The 21,299-nt window shown below is 25.7% G+C and overlaps 1 protein-coding gene across 1 annotated transcript; it reads left to right on the top strand.

The window, feature by feature from the left end:
* Positions 1–4,773: 4,773 nt before the first annotated feature.
* Positions 4,774–21,286, top strand: LOC145841982 (E3 ubiquitin-protein transferase RMND5B-like). The gene is made up of 9 exons (XM_082949309.1): positions 4,774–4,832; positions 6,470–6,650; positions 8,062–8,221; positions 8,611–8,773; positions 11,677–11,775; positions 16,226–16,384; positions 17,205–17,420; positions 19,537–19,621; positions 20,005–21,286. The coding sequence occupies exons 1-9, from the start codon at positions 4,795–4,797 to the stop codon at positions 20,107–20,109; spliced, it is 1,206 nt and encodes a 401-aa protein (XP_082805435.1). The 5' UTR covers positions 4,774–4,794; the 3' UTR covers positions 20,110–21,286.
* The last annotated feature ends 13 nt before the right edge of the window (positions 21,287–21,299 follow it).

Genomic DNA, 21,299 nt, shown 5'->3' with positions numbered 1-21,299 from the left:
TGCGAAGCTAGTTAGTAAAGTATAAAAAAGTGAACTTATTAAAAAGAGTTTATTTAGTTATCTATATAAACTAACAATTTTTAAAGCAATATTTTAAGTATATAAGCTAATGTTAATGATGATAACCTTTGTAGTTTTTTCATAAATTCAAAACAAATTTAATATTTTTCTCTGCTATAGCTATAAATGGGCGTAAATGTTTTTTGCATCTGGTTATTAACTGATCATATGAAAAATACGTCATGGAAAGCAAACAACATTTCAAAATTTTCGAACAAAATTGTGAAACATTCAGGAAGTTATATACAAAAATCGAAAAGTTCCTGATTAAATTGTTAATTTTTGATTTTGTATGTTTTAGTAGTTTAAAAATTAAAAGTTTTTTTTTTTTTTTAAAAACAAAATGTTTTCAAGCTGTTGAAACTAGAATCTATTGTTTAATATTTACAGTTAAGTAGTGAATTTACAATTAACTAACTATAAAAGTTAGACATTATTATTGTAATTTGCTTTAAATTAAACAATATTAAAGTTCTCTACTTGAAATCTTTAAAATGACTAATCTTACTTTATCTTCTCAAACAGAATGAAAACAATGTATCACTTTGATATCAAAACATAAAAGATCATCAGTTGTTAATAAACTATTATTTTATCTGAAAAAGAATTATTTTAACAGCTGATGATCTCTTATAATTTGGTATAAGAGTGAATCATTGTTTTGTTTGTAATAATTTTTGACAATAAAGTATAAAAGTTAACAATAAGTGTAAAGTTGTTTATAAATAGACTTGATTCTAACAATATACCTAAGAATTTTTAAACTATTAAATACTTATTAAAGTTTTAAACAAACCAGTACACTCTTTTAAAATTTATCAAAAAAAAACTGTTACATAAGTTTTTGAAAATTGCTGGAAACATTTGATAACTAATTGGAATCTTTAGCTTAAAAATAAAGCAAAATAAAGAACTAAATTCAAGTTTTACATTTTGAAAAACTTAAATGTAAAATTTCTAGTCCATACATTTAAATTTGTAATTAAATTTGAATTACAAAACAGGTTGCACTCAAATGGCTGTTAATGACCAGCAAAATTAATATATATTTATAGAATCAGAATTACTGCATACATGTTTAAATTGTAACAAGGTTTCCATACACTCAGGATAACTCAGGATATTTAAAAGTCTTTTAAAATCTCATTTTAGCTCTTGATATTACAAAAATTTTCAAAAATTCAACCTGACTCTGGATAGTTTTTTTTAAATACAGAATAGTTTTAATGTTTAAATAAGATTTTAAAAATATCAGAATAGCTTAAGAATTTTTGTAGTGGTTTACTTTCAATTTTTTGTTATTCATTACTATTATATTGTTTTTTTTATGGTAATAAGCATCAGTCTAAAATTCTACCCCTTACAACAATAAATGTTTTCTGGGGAATTAAACAAAAATGTAAAAATATATGCATTTTATAGCTTTCAAAAAATTTTTTTTAAACAAAAATGAACATTAGGTATGTATAAGTATTTTGTACAAGCAAAATACTTTTTTAAGGATTTAAAAAAAACTCCGGATGACCTAGGATACTTTAAGGTCACTCAGGATAGTTTTTATCACACAAAGAGTGGCAACCCTGTTTTAATGTACAGCTTGGTTGGCTTTTAAAAAGTTATAGAATAATTCAATTTGGAAAAAAAAAAAAAAAAAAGTAAACTTAAATAATAAATAAAATGTTGTATATGAGAACCATGAGACAAGCTCAAGCTAACATAAAGGTTTGATCTTATTACTTGGATCATCAGACCACAACTAAACATGATATTTCTGGTCCATGTATTTTTTTGTAAAAAAAAAAGTATATCTAAAGGTTTTTAAAGTTTTTATAGTTTGTAGATGTGATTTACAGAATTTAAGCTTCTATATATGGACAAACTTAAATTTGGTGTAAAAAATATCTTAATCCCAAAAGCCTTAGAGTTTTAACTATTTCTATTAAATTAAAAATTAATTCATTTTTATTTTACAGTTAAGTTTTTATAATCAAACAGTGAAGAACACATCATAAAACAAATTTATTTTTGCTCGGTAAAAACTATCATAAAATATAAACTAAGAAGTTTGTTTTAGAACATAATTATTTTAAGTGGAACTCCCATTCCCAATGAAACTTTAATAGTAAATAGTTATTATTTTGACTCTTAAAACTTTGTAGTTGTGTATTTATTAAAAATGTTATACATCTACAACTCTTAACCCCTGTGTCTTTTAATATTGTTTTCTTTTAAGCATTTTCAGAAACTTTTGCTATAAATTTATAAAAAAAAGCTTAAACTGTGTCAATGTTTGTGTTAACACTTAACACAACATTATTAACAGTAAGACAGTTTTGTTTAAACAAAATAATAAGATAATCAATAAAATATCTTTTTTTATAATGTAAATTGAGTAAATATATATATGTAATTTAAAAATTAGTTTTAAAGTATACATCATTATTAAGTGTCTTTGAAATCAATTTTATTCAATTGTTTGTAGAAATCTATTGTTGCATTTTTGGCATAATGGGGTAAAGGCATTTGGTAATTCCCTAGGATGATGTTAGACCAACATCAAAGTGAAACTATGTGATATAGTGATATTGAAAAGTTCTTCATCTAAAATAAACCCTAATTTTAGAATGTGCTTATAACAGAATTAAATGAATAAATAAATATAAATAAGTTAAGAATAAAATATAATGTATAAATAAAACAAATTTAATTTAAAAAAAAATTGTATTTTGGGTATGTAAATAAACTTATTGTATGCATTTAAAAGTGTGTGTGCATCAATATCAAAAAGAAACTGTTTTACACTTTGATAAAGTAAGAAATAAAAAATATTTTCACTTTAATATTGGTGCAACATCATCCTAGGGAATTACCAGGCATTTATTTTACAAAAATTACCGCTAATTCCCTTTTATTCAAACTTATATTCTTAATTATAAGTCAGTTTATATTCAAAAAGGATTAAGATTTAGTCATTTTTGTAAGAATTTTTCCATACAAATATATGGACCTCATTTTTCACTATAAATTCACTCATAAATTTTATAACTCACAAAAAATCTATCTTCTTCATTTTTCAAGCTATACTTTAAATTTTTAGGAAGTGTCTTTGGCATTAAAAGAAAAAAATATTGTTAAAGTTTAGGAAAAACAGAATAAAAATTCTATAATCAAAAGTAGAAAACAAATCATTAATACTAATTTTTCTCAAGATAAATATATCTAAACTCAAAATTTTTGAAATATTTACAATAGGATTATTTATCATTACATAAGAAAAAGTTGCTTAAACTGTAGGAGGAGATATATTTTTTTAAAGCACTCTTTTATTTTTTGGCTTTTATAGGCCATAGGGGGGTCCGACATTTTTTTTTACAAAAATTAACTTTGGCTTTAATATGAAAGCTTTAAATACAAACTACAAGCCTGTTTTTATAGAATTTAAAAATATTATTTAACTTTTAAGATATTTTATTTTTTGTAAAAAGTTTCCAATACAAATATGAAATTTTTTGAATGAAATTTTGTATGTATGAAATTTTTTGTGGTCAATTTTCTCGGAAATTTAAAAATTCACTAAAAATCTATCTTTTCCTTTATTTTTCAAGCAATCTACTTCAAATTTTCAAAAAATGTTCCTTATATTAAAAGGAATAAACATTACTTTAGAATTTTACTAATGTAAAAAGATAAAATTTTATCACAAAAATTAAAAAAAAAAGTGTTTTTTTTTTTTCAAAAAAATAATATTATTACAACTTTTTTTTTAATTTCAAAGTAACGTTTTTTTGTTATTTTATAAAGATTGGACTGTAAAAGTTTGAAGAAGATTGATTGAAAAATGTAGGAGGAGATCGATTTTAAATAAAATAGTCTTTTTTTACTGTTTTAGTTTGCCCTTTCCATAGGGAACCTATTATGCGGCCCGACTTTGACTAGTCATATCTCAAAAAATAATTTGAATTTTTTTAAATGATAAAAAGCATCTTCAAGCTTAGAAAAAACTCTTTTAAATAAGTTCAACTTGTAAAAAACATGTCTTACCCCCTTACGGCCTTAACTGTGTTCTTCCATAAGGGTCTAATTCGACGCTCTAATTTTGTCACCACAACTTGAAAAATAATTTTAATTTTAATAAATGGTACAAAGCAACTGTTAGCTAAATTAAAATTCTTTTGACAAGATGAATTCAAAAAAAAAGTGGTACCCCTTACTTTAAAAACAATGATACTCTATCATTTTCACATACATAAAAATTTTTGTTAAACTATTACAAATAGTTTCTTAGTTTCAAATGAGTAAGTTTGATTTTTAACAAATATTGATTTATAAAAGATGTATATTAAAGATATAAGTATATGTACCAAGGTTAGATATGTATTATACCTAAATAAGTAGCATAGAAACAATTATTGTTTTCCAGCTTAAAGACAATAATTTAGATTCTTTTACAAGTATCAAGTATGAAAAATTGTATAAAATAGTTCTACAGCTGGTTTTTACTGTAAAAAAAAACACATTAAGCCCTGCCTAAAAAATGAAATGTTTACATTCAAGTTTAAAGTTGAAAATATATTTATATTTGTTTTCTTGGATAACAAGTAGTATATTTTCTTAGCAGTTTTGGTTTTCTATTTTATTAATTAGATTTAAAGATTGGATTTAAAGTTTTATTTATTTATGTAATTGTTATAATGAATAATTTTGATATTTTTCAGGATAAATAACATTTAAAATATGGATCGATGCTTACTAGCTGAAAAGGATATTGACAGGTTTTAAAATAATAGCTAAATAAAGTTAATCAATATAAAGTATTAAAACTGTTTGTAATCTTGTATTTAAGTTTTTGTTTTATAACACAGTTAGTATAAATGTAGCTTATAAATTTGAAATTCATTTTTTTGTGGCCATCTAGGTGTGGCTTTGAAAATCACAAATTGTAAAATGAGTTTAAATTTTTTGCAACATATGGCATAAGTTGTTTTTATTAGGAATGGTAGAATCCACCAAAGTTTACAACCTTCACATAAACAGGAACATGAACTGAGTAACAGGGTTGCCATACACTCTGTATACCGCAAGATATTTTGAAGTTTTTAAAAATCACAGGATGACTCAAGATATCATGAATTTAGTTTTTAAACTAATGATTTTTTTGAATTATAAAATTTAAGATACTTAAAAGGTTTTTAAAAATCTCAAGGCAGGTTTAGTTAAATTTATTGCAATAATTTTTTATTTTATGTAACCAGTCTTTTCCAAAAACTCTATTTTGAAATGCCCATAAGAATTTTTTTTTGCCTCATTGTTAGCTCACACTACATTTATAGTTAACATAGTAGCTATTGTGATAAATCTAAAAGTAATATTATATTGGTTTAATTTATTTAAGCATTAAAAAAGTCAGGATAACTCAGGTTAGTTTAAGGCAGGGTTTCCCAAACTTGTTTTCAAATGGCCCCCTTTAAAGAGTTTGAAAAAGCAATGGCCCCTTTCAACATATAGGTTACTCATAAACTCCGATAAAATACACATACACCTTTTTTTTTGCTCTTCATCTGCAACTCAAGCATATCTAGTGTAAGTTTCAAGTTATGGCCTCATGGCCCCCCCTGTGGCTCCTTTACTGTTCATTGCCCCCTGAGTATCTGTCATGGGGGCCACTTGGGGGCCGGGGCCACTTGGCCCACTTTGGGAAACCCTGGTGTAAGGTCACCCAGGAAAGTTTTTAATCACTAAGGGTTGACTAAAGAACTATGGTTATTATTGACTAAAGAACGGTAACCTTGGAGTAATCTTAATGTTTCAATGTTGAAATTATAATGGTATTACTTGAGTTATATTCTAGTTATACTCAAACTATTGTTTTAATTAATCTTATTTACTTAATTTTTTATATAAGTAGGTTTGAAGGTAGCTGTTTGTGATTATTCTTACATGTTTAAGTATTTTTACATAATTGAGGGTAGAATAATAGTTTGAGGATCAATACCAAGTTAAGCAAACTCAGAACTTACTGAGAAAGCTTTTCAAACTTGAGAGAAAACCATAAGAATAAATTTTTGACACTTATTGAAAAATTAAATGCTTAAAAATCTAGCCACTAAATCAAAGTAAAAATTCCAAGGTATCTATTAACAGCCTTAAGTCATAAATATAACCATAAAACTTTTCACATACTTTTAACAACTAAATTTACTTTTTGTTTTTATCCCCCCATCAAATTATATTACTTTTTTATTAACATCAAATTTTGCACAAACCCTGTTAAAAATTTATTAAGTTAAAGTTTAGCTATAAAAGTACTTTAAAAATTTAAGCTAAGCTCTTAGTTTTTATTATTCCCTAAACTGAGGGTTAGACAGTCAAAATTAACCTTGAGCTTTATATAATTTTGATGTAATTCCAGATTCAATGCAAAGTTCCAAACATTCAAAACGGATTATGAGGATGGTTTGAACATGATCATAGAGCGAGCCACCCACATTAGAGACAGCATTTTGAATGAAGATATTCCAATGACAGACATTCACGGGGTGACTTCTGAAATCACAAGGAGCTCCAGGGAATCTGTGGCAAGACTCTCTAAGGTTTTTATTGTTAATTTTATGAAACAAAATGTCTAAGAAGAATATTGTTTGTTAACACATAAAAACTTTCCAAGAATTGTATTTTAATCTCTGACAAGACTCTCTAAGGTTTTTATTGTTTATTATGAAATGAATTGTCAAAGAAGAGTATTGTTTGTTAAACTTATAAACTTTCCAAAATTGTGGTATAATCTCTGAAAAGACTTTCCTAGGTTTAATTTACACATTAATTAGTATATTTTTCTTAAAAGACACCTTTAAAATAAAAAAATATTTATACAAAAAAATCTTTATTTAAAATTTTGCTAATTTGTAATTGGCTGGTTTTTAAATCATTAAAGTTAATTTTTTAGTTTTAGAAAGTTTAATTTAATGCTAAAAAAGGGATAGTGTTTTATAAAATTATGTTTGTATAAACTTATGATTTTTAATTTAAATATTTTTTTTTTCAATAAAGCTTTTAAATCAGCTTAATAAGCATTGCTAAAATTTTGAGGTTTCTTATTAAGCATCGTAAAAAATTATACATTGTTAGTGAAAGTTAAGTTTTTGGGAAATATACCATTTTTAATTATTATTAATATTTATGTGCCACATGGGAATCTATCTCTGATGCTAAAAATATCTCTAGATATAAATTAAATATTTTGTTACAAATAACTTATAATTGAATTTATAGTTGTTTTTTTAAACAAAATCTTATGTTGATTCATCAAGAAGCACTATGACATGCATTGAGCATGCTATGGCTTCAGAAAATTTCTGACAACTCTGTAAAATTATCTCTATGAATTGGTAGACAAATCTATTTTATCTGCTTACTAATCAAGGGTTAGGGGTAACAGTGATAGTAAAAAATAAGTAAAAAATAAATGAAAAAAGTGCAAAAATATATAGAATAAATTGATAAAAAAAAATCAGGTGGAATTTAATAGTATACCGACTTGGTAGACAATCTATTTCATCTGCTAAAAACAGGGTTGTCACTTTGCCTGTAATCCTGGAAAAACCTGGAATTTGACAATTTAGGCAAAAAAAACCTGGAAAAACCTTGAATTTTGAAAAAAAAATTACTAAAAACTCGGAATTTAAACAATTTTAACATGTTCAGTAGTAAAATTTTGACTGGACTCAAAAAATCTATCATACAAATAGAAATTTTCTCATCATCAAAATTTTTTTTTTATTAAAAAAACACATTTAAAGTAGCTCTACAGTATATTTTCAATGTTTTGATACTGTTTAACACAGTTTCATACCTTAAATTTTAAACTAAAAATAGACGCAACAATGTGTACTTTTAAAAACCTAGAAGAAATTTGGAAAACCTGGAAAAGTTTTGGAAAAAAACAAGTGGCAACCCTGTTAAAAGCACGCTCTTTTTATTTAAAAATTTAAGTATATTTTTCAGTCCCACAAAGATCTGCACGGAATGTGTTCGAAGATAGGCAAGACGATCGACAGAAACTTCAATTCTGGCTGCAGCAGGGTTTACTTGCCTGAAATACTCAGGAATGAGGAATGCCACAAACTTTTCAACACTGCCATATGCGAGCATCTTTACAGAAATGGTTAGATAAATTTAATCAATAAAAATTGTTAAGTTTAAAGAAATAGCAGAAAACATTTAGAATAAAAAGCTTATAAACTGATCTTTTAACATTTTTGTGAAAGTTGCAAGTTTGTTTTAATTATTATTAGGCGAGAGTATATTTACTTTCTATCCAGGTGAAAACACAGCAGACATACTAATGAACGAATAAAAACATATCAACTGGCAATTACTATGCTTGAACTTTTTAGTAAAAGTATACTTATGAATTACAAAACTATGTCACTTTTAGAGGTGAGAACAAAGTGGCATAGAACCATAATATTAAACTCCCATATCTAGTATAAACATTGTAATATAATAAAATGAATTCAATTATTCTAAAAACTTTGTTGTATTTCTATTCAGGTGAGAACCATACAGCAGACATACTTATGAACGAGGCGGAACTTCAGAACAGAATAAATCCCAACTGGCACATCGACTTCAGCAACATCAACCGGATACTTGGCACCCTGAAGAACAGAAACGTTGATGAGGCATTGAAGTGGGCAGAAACCAATGAAAACAAGTAAATAAGTTACTAATAAAGTATGGTATATAAAGAATATAAATTGAAACAAGAAATAAAAACAAATGAAAACAAGTTGGTGTTTGTTTCATAAATCTGTTATATTGTAATGAATATGCTAATATGTTTTATTATTTAATTACATATTTAATAGTTAATTACTTAATTAACTATGGTTATATGTTTGATATTTTGAAGAACAAATTGATGAAGCTTTTGAATGGGCAGAAACCAGTGAAAACAAGTTGGTGTTTATGGTGTTTGTTTCATAAATCTATTTTATTGTTATAAATATGCTAATATGCTATAACATTAAGTTACTTATTTAATTATGGTTATATGTTTGATATTTTGAAGAAGAAATTGATGAAGCTTTTGAATGGGCAGAAACCAGTGAAAACAGATTTGTGTTTGTGGAGTATTTTTAATTGATGATGTCAATATCTGTTGTATATTTGTAATATTTATGCAACTAGAAAGTTTAGTGTTTTTTCATCTTGGACAAAAGTACAAATATTTAAAAAAGTCGAGAAAACATTAAAAATTTATGTCATTTTTTAAATGTAGAGCAAAATGTAGAGTTTTTAATTGTTTGTTTGAAATACCCAGCAACAACAAGTAATATATTAATTAACTTTAGCTTTGACAAAAAATAAACTATATATTTTTATTGTTTCAGTCTAAAGAAAGCAAACAGTTTGGTATTACTATAAAAACAAATTAAACTTTATGAAATAGTTTTAATTTTTGGTATTTAAAGTAGTATATTGTAAATAATATTTTCAGAGATAAATAAATACATGAAACTCTATGTTTATTTAAAATAACTTGCAATTAAGGTTTTGACTGGTTTTATGTATAGAAAAAAAATGTTTTCGAAATTTAGTTTTATTGGGTATAAATGTTTGAAAAAAAAACCTAAGTTAAACCACAATATTGTGCAACATTTGTCTAAGCTTGTGATTAATTGGTTGATCATTTTAATACTTAAATAATTTGAAATTGTCAAAATAAGTTTAAGTGTTTGTTGTAAGACCCTTTAAATACATTTTCCGGTTTCATACATTGTATTTTGTTGTTTTTATTTGTGTTTGATGTTGCTAAAACTTTTTTATTATTATTTAATACTTAAACTTGGTAACTTAGTTGGTTGTTATTCTAAGTTGTTGTTAGTTTATGTAAGTAATAAACCATCTACTAAAACTGGTTAAAATTTTAAAAATGTATAAAATACAAAGCACTAAAAATACAGCCAAACACAATACAACAAAATGCTAAATAAAGTAATGTTTCAATTATATTCTTTTGACTTTTGAACTAAAGAAACGCATTTAAGATGTTGTGGTTTTTATGGTTTTTGTTTGTTTCAATTAAATTGCCTTTAAGCTATGGTCTTAATATTTGTTTAATATTTTAGAGCTTTATTATGTAAATAGGTAAATTTAAGTTAATTTATTTTTATTTCAAAAATTCTGCTATTAAACAACAATATATATTGTTAAAAAATGCATTTAAATGCATTCATTTTTTTTCTCTCTACTTTAGTTAAATCTTTAAAGATTTATTTTAATACTAAATATTTTAAATATAACGTTTTATAGCTTTTATTTCAAGCTTACTTATCTAAAGGTATGCTAATTATTGTTTTTATTAGGCTTAAGCACAATCATTATAATTTATTTTTATCATTTTATATTTTTTAATGTATTAAAATTAAGATAATAAATTATCACTTGATGATTTTATCTTATTTTCTTGGTAATTTGTTACATAAAAGATAAGTTGCGGTTTTTTAATAACCTTGTGTAAGTTTGTATTATCAAAGTTTATTGTATTCATTTGTTTTTGTTTTCAGTATTTAGATAGGTGGAATTTGAGTTTAAATGAATTGGTTTGGTTTTGATTGAAAAGCTAATTTTCATAGTTTTTATAGTTCTAAACTTTTTAGTAAAACTTGGTAAACATATTTTGCAATTGTTTTTATTTAAGCTTATATATATAAACTTTGAGCTAACAAAATGTATAGTATTATGGTAATAATAAAAATATAAAGTTGTTGTTTCGATTTTTTAGCTGGTTTAGTTTTAAATTGCAAAACAAATTAAGTTTATGTCTAATAACAAATTACTAATATAATAAATTACTTTTAAAGTGTTCACCAGTTTTGTATTTTACAGAAACCTATCTAACTTAAATTGTAGTTATTTATAAAAAAACGTTATTTTCACTTTATATGTACTCAGCTACTAAAATAGTAAATGTAAATAATATCAAGATGGAATCTGAGCAAATTGATAATTGAATGGCCTTCTAACAAACATATCAGCTTGAAAATAAAACAGCTGTTTTATGTTTGTTTAATTTTAAGTTTTTTATTAGTTAACAGCTTGGCACTGGATGTAAAAATTAAATTAATCTTATAAAATTTATCTATTTAAAAGAATTTTTATTCAAACAGAAAAAAGTTGTGAAAGTTATTATTTATACTTGACATATTTATCATGAGATCAAAACATTCATGTCAGCGTTTTGGATTAGCTTAAATCAAACTTTTAAAAAATTGTAAATTACTGAAACTTAAATTGCCTTGAGGTAATAATTTAAGTGTTTTGTTTTGGATTTTGAAAACCTCAACATATTTTTAAAGGTACTTAGAAATGCTTATAAAAAATTAAAAACTAGTTTAAACATAAGATCGTTTAAAGAAATTAACATATTGACATGTAACGAAAAAATATTTCAGTAGCATATCAATTTATATAAATAAAATATTAACTATAGTTTATATTACATCCTTAAATTCTTTAATATTTTTATATAATCTTAAACTTCTATAAACTTTATGAATGTTTCTTTGTTGACTAGTATACAAAAATAGTTAATCAAAAATATTTTCTAAACAGAGTTAAATTGCTGAAAATAAAAAGCAACTTGGAGTTCAAACTTCACAGATTGAAATTTTTGTGCATTTTGGAGCAAGGTGATCAATTGCAAGCCATAAAGTTAGTTTATAATTATTGAAATTATTTAATCAGGGTAGCCAAAAAACCTGGAATTTGAGAAATTTTGAAAAAACATGCATAAACCTTTCAAATTTTTAACAACTTTAACATGTTAAGTAGTAAAATTTTGATTTGACTCATACAATTTATCATATAGTTTAAATGTTTTTGTCATTATAAATATTTTATTTTATTAAAAACACATTTAAAATATTAAAGTTTATTGCAAACAAAATACAATAAGAAGTACTTTTCGGACACGCTCTTCAGTATTTTTTCGTGTCAAAACAAGCTGAAATAATGATGTACTGATATAAACTAATAGAACTAAGTATTTAAGAAAACAAATTAAATTTAACACAATAGTAATAATTAACAAATTAAGGCAATTGTTTAATCAGAAATAATATAAATGTAACACAACTTTACTAATCAACTAATTTAAGTTCAACGAATTAAACAAAATGGTCGAATAAACAAATTTCTTTTGTTTACAGAGATCCGGCTTTAAGCTTAAAATGTATATAGCTTCTAAAGTTTTTAGGTGAAATTCATTACGAGCAACTGATATTATTTTGAAGTTTTCCACTTTATAGTTTTCGACACACTTAGGATTAGTAATCAGGTGTTGGCCAATCGCTGAACTACTATTTAGTTTTTTTAAATCATCAAATTTCTTTTCCTCGTTACATGACTTTATCTTGTTTAAAAGGTTTTTTGTAATATGTTGGTTAATTCTTGAAATCAAATTGTTACTCGTTCTACCCACGTATGTTTTTTTACATAAACATACAAATTTGTAAATTACATTGCTGGTGTTTAGGGTGGGTAATTTATCTTTGTTTTCAATCTGAAACAGTTTATTGGTTGAGTATACTATTCGTAAATTAACAGATCTATAGCCATTTTCTACTATTTTCTTCAAATTATTATGCAAAACTGTATTCTGATTGAATGGCAACTTAAGGTATACCGGACACTTTTTTGGACCAAATTTTATTGACTCAAACCTTGTCTTTGTTTTTTGTATTGTGTTCTTTATTATGTCACTAGGGGGTAACCTAAAGTCGCAAAGATTCTTTCCACATTTGATAATTCTGTTTCTAAATATTTTTCAGAACAAATTTTCATTGCTCTATATGTAAGGCAACTGATTAGATTTAGTTTTTGTCTCATTGGACTGTATGAATTATAAGGGACATAGTCCCCACTGAAGGTACTTTTTCTAAAAATGTTCGTATGGAACATTTGATTCTCCCTATTGACCATAACATCTAAGAATGCTAATTTGTTTTCAGTTGCCTTTTCCATAGTAAATTCAAGGTTTGCATGCATACTGTTCAATTTTAATAGAAATTCATCTCTGTCTTTATCGTCTGTAAAGATGGCAAACGTGTCATCTACATAACGTTTGTAATAAATGGGAGAGATATCTTTTAAGAGTTGTTGTTCATGGAAACCAACAAAAATGTTTAAGTGGCGACCCCATTGATATACCATTAATTTGCTTATACATATGATTATTAAAGCTAAATTCTACTCCACAACATGCTAATGTTAATAATTCTTTGAAGACTGCTGGTTTTAGGTATTTTGGAGCTAATCTGTATTTAAATAGTTCATTCACAACTAAATTAATGCACTCCTTAATCGGTAAGCTGGTAAAAAGAGACTTGATATCGAAGGAACACATACTAATGTTTTCCTGACTGATTTTTAACTGTCTAATATCATCAGCGAAACTGAATGAGTCTTTAATACAATAGATCGAGTATACTGATTCTAATGGTTTCAACATTTCCACACACCATTTAGCAATCTTATGTTGCGGTGAATTAATCATTGAAAGGACTGGTCTCAGAGGTACTTTTGCTTTGTGTGTTTTTGGCAACCCATACAGCCTTGGTCTGCATGACCCGGATGGGCGTATAGCGTCATAAACGCTTGCAGTGATTTTATTATTATTTTTCAAAGATAGTAATCTTCGTTGAGTTGCACTTTCTATTTTTTGGGTTTTATCACAATTATTCGCTGGACCCAATTTTACAAATTTATTGGTGTCCAGTAGGATATCATTCATTTTTGCCAGGTATTTATCTTTTTGGAGTAACACTACTCCACTGCCTTTGTCGGGCTTGGAAATAAACAAATTTGGATTATTGACTAACTGTTTTGCAGTTTTACTGAATTCGTTGTAAAAGTTGTCCAATTGAGTTAAAGTTTTGTTCTTATCTTTGTAGTTTAGCGCTATTGCCACCAATTTTGCATTTAACGTCTTTTTTGTTAACTCATTCAGTGGTTTGTGATGATTAAGTTGGCCGGCCAGAACTTCAAATTCACTGCAAATATCTTCAAATTTCAGTTTTTTGCTAGGTATGCAGAATTTTAAACCCAAATTTAATACAGTTTTTTCATTATCTGTTAAAATATGTTCCGACAAATTAATAATGTTATTTATCTTTTCTGTATTTATCATTCCAAACTTTTCCTTTTTTAAGAGTTCCACTATATTACTATATTTTTTCCTTTGAGAAGCATTAACAACAGAAACTTTCCTTTCTACATTATTCAAAATAAAAACCAAATCTTTACTTACAATGTTGCTAAGAATATCCATTACGTTGTTTAAAATCAATTTAGTTCTACTCAGCTGGGACTCCATTTTTCTTATATCGTCATTACAAAATACTCTTTCTATAGTCGTTGAACTTTTTAGTTTCGATTTTTTGATTCTAAACTGAATATATTTTGGTACTGTTTTTACATTATTTTTATAAAAATTTGCCATAAAAATTCCAAGGTTGGCGTTTATCATAATTTTAAGTTATATAGTAGATTATTAAAATTTAATACCTATGGCGAGAACTTTGTATTGCTCATTCAAATAAAGAATAAAGTATGGAAAGCATATTTAATAATTAAGGAAAACTAAATTTATTTAATTTCAACCTCTCTTAAAAGAATTCTAATGTTTATTGTTATGCACCCTTAGATATCAAATATAAGATTGCAAATAATTTTACTAAATCATCTGTTTTATTTTATTCATGTATTTAGCACAAATTCCTATGCACGAAATATATACAGTAACTAATTAATTGCCAAAAAGTGTTTGTCCTCTGATTGATTTTAAGTTTTAAGACACAGGTTTAAAGTAATTTGAAAAATAAAACAAAAATAGAACATCAACAACTTGGTTCAATATACGCCTCCGGTTTTTTATTAGAATTAAAAAAAGTTTGACGTTTTCTTTAAAAATTGTTTTTACAGTAATTAATTAAAAAATTGTGTTTGTTCTACTAGGTTCAGAAAGTGCAGAAGTAAATGATCAAAAGTTAATAAAAAAAAATTAAAATTTTAATAATTAAGTATCCAAAAAAAATAATTATTTTATACTTTAGACAATTTATTATAAACATTCTGAATTGAATTTTTTTCAAAAGAAAAGTTTTTAATTTGCATCTTAGCACACTTAATAAAACTTATTTATCATTAAAGTATGTGTAATGCTTTAGACTTTTTAAAAACTTGCATCTTTTACACCAAAAGGTTTTTTCAATATGTGTTAATACATACATTTAAAGTAAAGAATTTTATTATTTAATTATGATACACATATTTCATTCTATCCTTTTAACTCAGATACTTTGCAAGAGATCATATGTAACTGTTAATATATTAAAATAAAAAATAAACAAAAATAATTCATGAAAAACTAGTACTCATTACTGTTATAAACAGTAATGAGTACTAGTTTTTCATGAATTATCAAATTTTAGCACATATATACGCCTTGAACTATTCCAAGTACGTCACAAGCTTTATAATGATTTATTTATAAAGTTTAAAACATTTTATCAGAATTTACTTCAGTTTTTCACAATTATGCAATGAAATTTTCAAATATACTAGTTGTAACACCTGACAAATATAAAAACTCGTTATTATTTAAACAGACATATTATTTAATACATTATTTTAAACGCAACTAATTCTCACAGTACGCTTTAGGTCGTAACAAACAGAATAATACTTTCTAAATCTTATTTAGATAATACTTGAAATAAATTAAACAAAGCACTGACTAATAACTGACTTTTGTAATTAACACAAATATGCTCATAAAGATTTTGTCCTTTATAACAGATGTGCTAAAACTTTTAACCAATATGATCACTCACAAGTGCATGTGATAAACACATAATAGAATTACATATAAATTAAATACAATTTATTTCCAGAAACTTATAAATCAGACTTTTATTCAAAACAGACTATCCAGAAAACTTTCGTATACACTTAACATCATACACAGCAAGTACAAAAACTCATAATCTAACCAGACAAATTTATTTCAATTTATTTTCAGATAAGCTAGGAATTTTTTCCAACAAGTTCAAAAACTCATACTAATCTAAACAGACAAATTTATACAACAGTTTATTTTCAGGTACGCCAGGAAGTTCTCCCAATACGCCTCAGACCACACCCAGCAAGTGCAGAAGTTGATGGGAAGTCTCACTTACCTGAGAGTCGGGTTGAAAAATTCACCCTACTCCCAACTGCTGTCTGAATCAGTATGGGAAGACGCCTGCAAAACTTTTGTAAAGTTAGTTTTTTTTTTTTTTCAATGATTTATATACTTTTAAAACATTTTCTATTTGAATAAGATTTATTTAATCACTGACGAGGTCTTTGACCGAAACTTAGTTTGCAAAATAAATTCTTGAAAAAATAAATTTATTATTTCTCCCCCAGTATCCAATATCTCTCTATTTGTTTTCTTAAAACCAAAACATGTAATAATACTTTTAAAACAGTTAAATTTTAATTTGGTAGTTTTATTTCAAACCAAAACTGATAACCTTGGTCAGTAGCCACAATCCACAATTCTTGAGTGTTCCCAAAACTAGTGCACAAGTTTATTTCAACATTTTCAAGCTTAAATTAAAAACTGCTTTCCCAAAAACACTAAAACAACTTTAAAACAAACCTGGCAGAGACGCATGTATAACCAATTAATATTGCACAATATTTCACAATCAGTGTTTTCCCACTAACGTCCGGCAATGTGGCAGTATGTTGAAACTTACTGTTCTGTAACCTTGATTTCTTCAAAAAATCAAAAGTAAAGCAGTAAATTTTACCACTGAAATGCAAAAATGTGTTGTTACTTCTTGGGAATTCTTTATTTGAAACCCTTTTATCAGCAACGATTGCAAAATCAAGGGATGGCCCGTATCATTCCAACTATTACCAGGCTTACAAAAAACATAATATTTCATAAATACATTTTAATAAACCCATAAAATTTTTCGGGTTCGCATGGTTCATTGAAACACTTATAACACACCAAATTAAATAACCTAATCCAAAAAAATAAAAAACTAAATTAATTGATTATTTGATTAAGTTTCTATATATTTCAGGGACGCCTGCAAAATCAAGGGCTGGTCCGTCTCCTCCCCACTACTTTCCGGCTTCCAGGCCGGATGCCAAGCCCTGCCCACGTTTCTAGACGTTCGTGACGTCATAGAGAGCCGGATGATGACGTCGCAGAACATGATGACGTCACAGTGCCACGGCAGCGCGCTTAACCACGACGACGAGCTTCCGGTGGAGATTGAGCTCGATGACGATCAGAGGTAGGATTTGAATATAAGTTATTTGATTTTTATTTACCTAATTTAGATACAGGGTTGCCACTTTACCTGGAAAAACCTTAAAAAACCTGGAATTTGAGAAGTTTTGAAAAAAAAAACAGGAAAAACCTGGAAATTTGAACAAAAACCTCAAAAAAACTGGAATTTTAACAATTTTCACATGTTCAGTAGTAAAACCTTGATTTGACTCAAAAATATACCATATAAATAAAAAAATTTTAGCATCATCAAACATTTTTTTATTAAAAAACACATTTAAAGTAACTTTGCAGTATCTTTTCAATGTTTTTATACTATTTGACACAGTTTCTTACCCTTAGCGTAACTCTAAGTTATAAATAGACCATAAAATGTATACTTTTAAAAACCTGGAAGAAATTTGGAAAACCTGGAAAAAGTTTTGAGAAAAACCCTCTAGATAGATTAGTAAAAGATATTATTTTTTAATACAGTGGTTAATTTATATATAAACTGTTTAAAACAGTAATGATATTTTTGTTATTATTTTAGCTGTTTATTTATTTTAATATTTATTATTAATTTATTACATATTAAAAAAATAACTAATCACATTTATACTGTTAAACAACGGTAGGATTAAATATAAATTATCTAGTATTTTGTATGTCTATTTTTGTTTTTTACATTTATTCTGTTATTTAATTGGTCAGCGTCAAGGAAATATAAATAATATGTTTCGCTTTCATACCAGCTTTTTATAAGTTTTTATATTCGTTATTGATTTATTATATATTTGTAAAATTGAACCCAACGACAAAGTAGCTGTTAAAACTGACACTGACGTTGATGACCAGAGGGTTGATTCAATTGGTCAAAAAATATTTTATACAGAACTACTTAGATTTACATGGGAATTGTATAACATTTATTTATTAATTGTTTTTTTTTGTACCAACTAGTAATAACAAGGAAGAGCTACCGCTTGAAATCACGTTTAATGAAGAACACAGGTAAGATAAATTATTATTATTATAATGTACTTACTATTTGCTTATTTTTATTATATAGAAAATATAGGTTAATAGTTATTATGTGCTATCTATTTTATACCACCTGCCAAAATTAAATTTTATAACGTTCACTGGAGTTAAGGTGTAATAAATTTTATGAAAAAACATTATAGAACTAATTCATATTAAGTTGTATAACGTTGAGTTTAGTTAGACGACATAAAATTTAATTTATTGATTTATTTAACTTTATTTTATTGAGATTTTAATGAATTGTTTCGCTGTACGTCTGTCATGTTTAAAACGTTTCTTGTTAATGTATTAATAAAATAAGTTTATAGAATTATTATTAAATTAGCAGTTTCTAAATTATGTTTACTGATAATTAAACTAGTAGCTTTACTAGTTGAATTTGTTCAGTGTGATTAGAATTGACCTAAATAACTTAAGATTCTAACTTTATGTTATTACATTTAGAAACGTTATTATAATCATTATGTAATTTCACTATAAGTTTTGTAATTAAAATATATTTTATTTTGCATTTCAATTTTATCTACATATATCATTCATTATTCGCATACCCCATGCTTAAATATCAAACAACTGAATATCTAGTATTAATTTATTAAATATGTAAATATACATGCATTAAATAATATTTTATTTGTTAAAAACATTTTACATACATTCGATTTATTTGAACAGATATTACCAGTATTCCCTTGTCCCATATTAAAATCACCAACAACAGAATATATTTGTTCAAGCGTAAAGTTCAATAAGTACTATTGTTTATTATATATATATATGTTGAAGTTATTTTAACAGATACCATCCAGTATTCGCTACCTCCATATTGAAATCACAAGGAACTTAATAAAATTATAAAATAAAATATACTATAATTAAAATTTTAAATAAAAGTACAAGTGAATTATCATAAGTAGATAAATTTTATATAGTCTTAATAACTGGTATCATTCAGTATTTGCTTGTCCGGTATTGAAACCATAAACAACTGATAATATTTGTAATATAAAATATAATAAATTAACTGCAATAAAACAAGTTCAAGTATAAAGCTCATAATTATACATTAATATAATTCCAATTTATTTTAATAGGTACCATTCAGTGTTCGCCTGTCCAATATTGAAATCACAAACAACTGAAGAAAATCCACCAATGAAATTAAAGTGTGGTCATGTGGTAAGTATATATGTATATATGCTTTTAAGTATTTTGTAAATATAAATTTATAAAATGATCACAAGCTTTGAACATAAATTTCAAACGTTAAGAAATATTTTTCGCTATTCAAATTATTTAATAATTTTATGTTTGAATAGCATAAATATTTCAATTAGCATTTTTGTTAGAGACATTTTCTTAAGAAGTATTATTAGTGTATATACCACGAACTATACTATATTGTTATACAAATGATACATGTCTACACCTGTTCGTATAATAAAATGTTCATCAATTTACACCTTTTAGGTTTCCGATGATAATTTATATATTTAATACAAATTTGTTAAAACTATTTATTTAAGTGTATATATTGAAAACTTTTACAAATTTGTTTTCAGGTTTCCCACGACGCCCTACTGAAGCTGGTTCAGAACCACAAAGTGAAATGTCCGTACTGCCCCAAGGAACAGGGCGCCCAGGAAGGCAGGAGGATTTATTTCTGATGAGAGTTATGACTTTGAAGAGAAAAATAAATAGACTTTGACATGTTTGGCTTTTGTAGAGACTTTTTTGTTCTGTAAAAGTTTGAAAGTTTTCAATGATTTGTTTTAGATTGAAGTCAAAACATTGCGTTGCATAGCTTTGAGTGTTCTTAACACTCAACTGAGTATTTAGAAATAAGACATTCAATGTGTTTGGTATTGGTGCACTCAAGTTTAATAATATTCGGTATGAGAAACTATTTATTATGTTGGAAACTTGATAAGCATTAGCTGTAATGTTGTCTTTATCAGGGTCCAGTGTGAATTTTTGATAGAAGATTTTGAAATCTTCTTTTTTTTTGAGAAAAAATGGACCATGAATGAGAACTGTTGACGTTTTGACTGTTGTAAAACGCTGTTTTTATTTTGTGAATTTTTAATAGTATGTTTTAATTAATTAGTTAGAATTTAGGTGTTTAAAAATCTTCTTTAATTATAAATCGTATACATTGTAAACGCATTAAGCTAAAAAACATTGGTGGTAGTATATATAATACTTTCTACTCGACCTATATATTCAGTGTTAGACTATAGATGTTTCATTAAATTAATTTTGCAATTAAAATATAGTAAAAACTAGTAGATAGTTAACTGGGTGGTTATAACATAATGAAAAATTTGCTTAAAATTTTGTTTTGTAGTTTAATTCAACTTTTAAAATACAACAGCAGCTTTAGAAGTTGTTTATAATAATTCTTTCATGTAAATGTGTTGAAATTTGAAATAAGTAATAAAATTTGTGTTATCAGCTGTTATATAAAAGTGCTGACAATAAAACATTACAAAAGTGCTTGTAAAATAAAAAACGTTTTGTTGTTATTAAAACATGGTGACAATATGTGCAACCCAGTTAATTATTGATAACTTTTAAAAGGTCGTTTTATTGTTTATTTTTAAACTTTATTTGCACAAAAATACCTACCTTTATACTTTATAAATCGTTTTTTTTTGTAAATATTCTAAATTGTACTATTAACTTTTTAAATCATAAACTGTTGTTATTTTAAATAGATACTTGTATCCTTAAGTAGTTACCATTTAATTTTTGTTTAATTTTTTGTACCATTAAAATAAAAGCTTGTTAGATTAACATTTGTTAAAGTTTAAATTGATGATCATTTAATTGCTATAAGTTCGTACCTCCAAATTTT

Source organism: Thalia democratica, chromosome 8 (assembly GCF_965202585.1).
Source record: "Thalia democratica chromosome 8, ktThaDemo2.hap1.1, whole genome shotgun sequence".
Lineage (NCBI taxonomy): Eukaryota > Metazoa > Chordata > Thaliacea > Salpida > Salpidae > Thalia > Thalia democratica.
The sequence above is the reverse complement of the archived record's forward strand: the minus strand, read 5'-3'. Positions and strand labels throughout refer to the sequence as shown.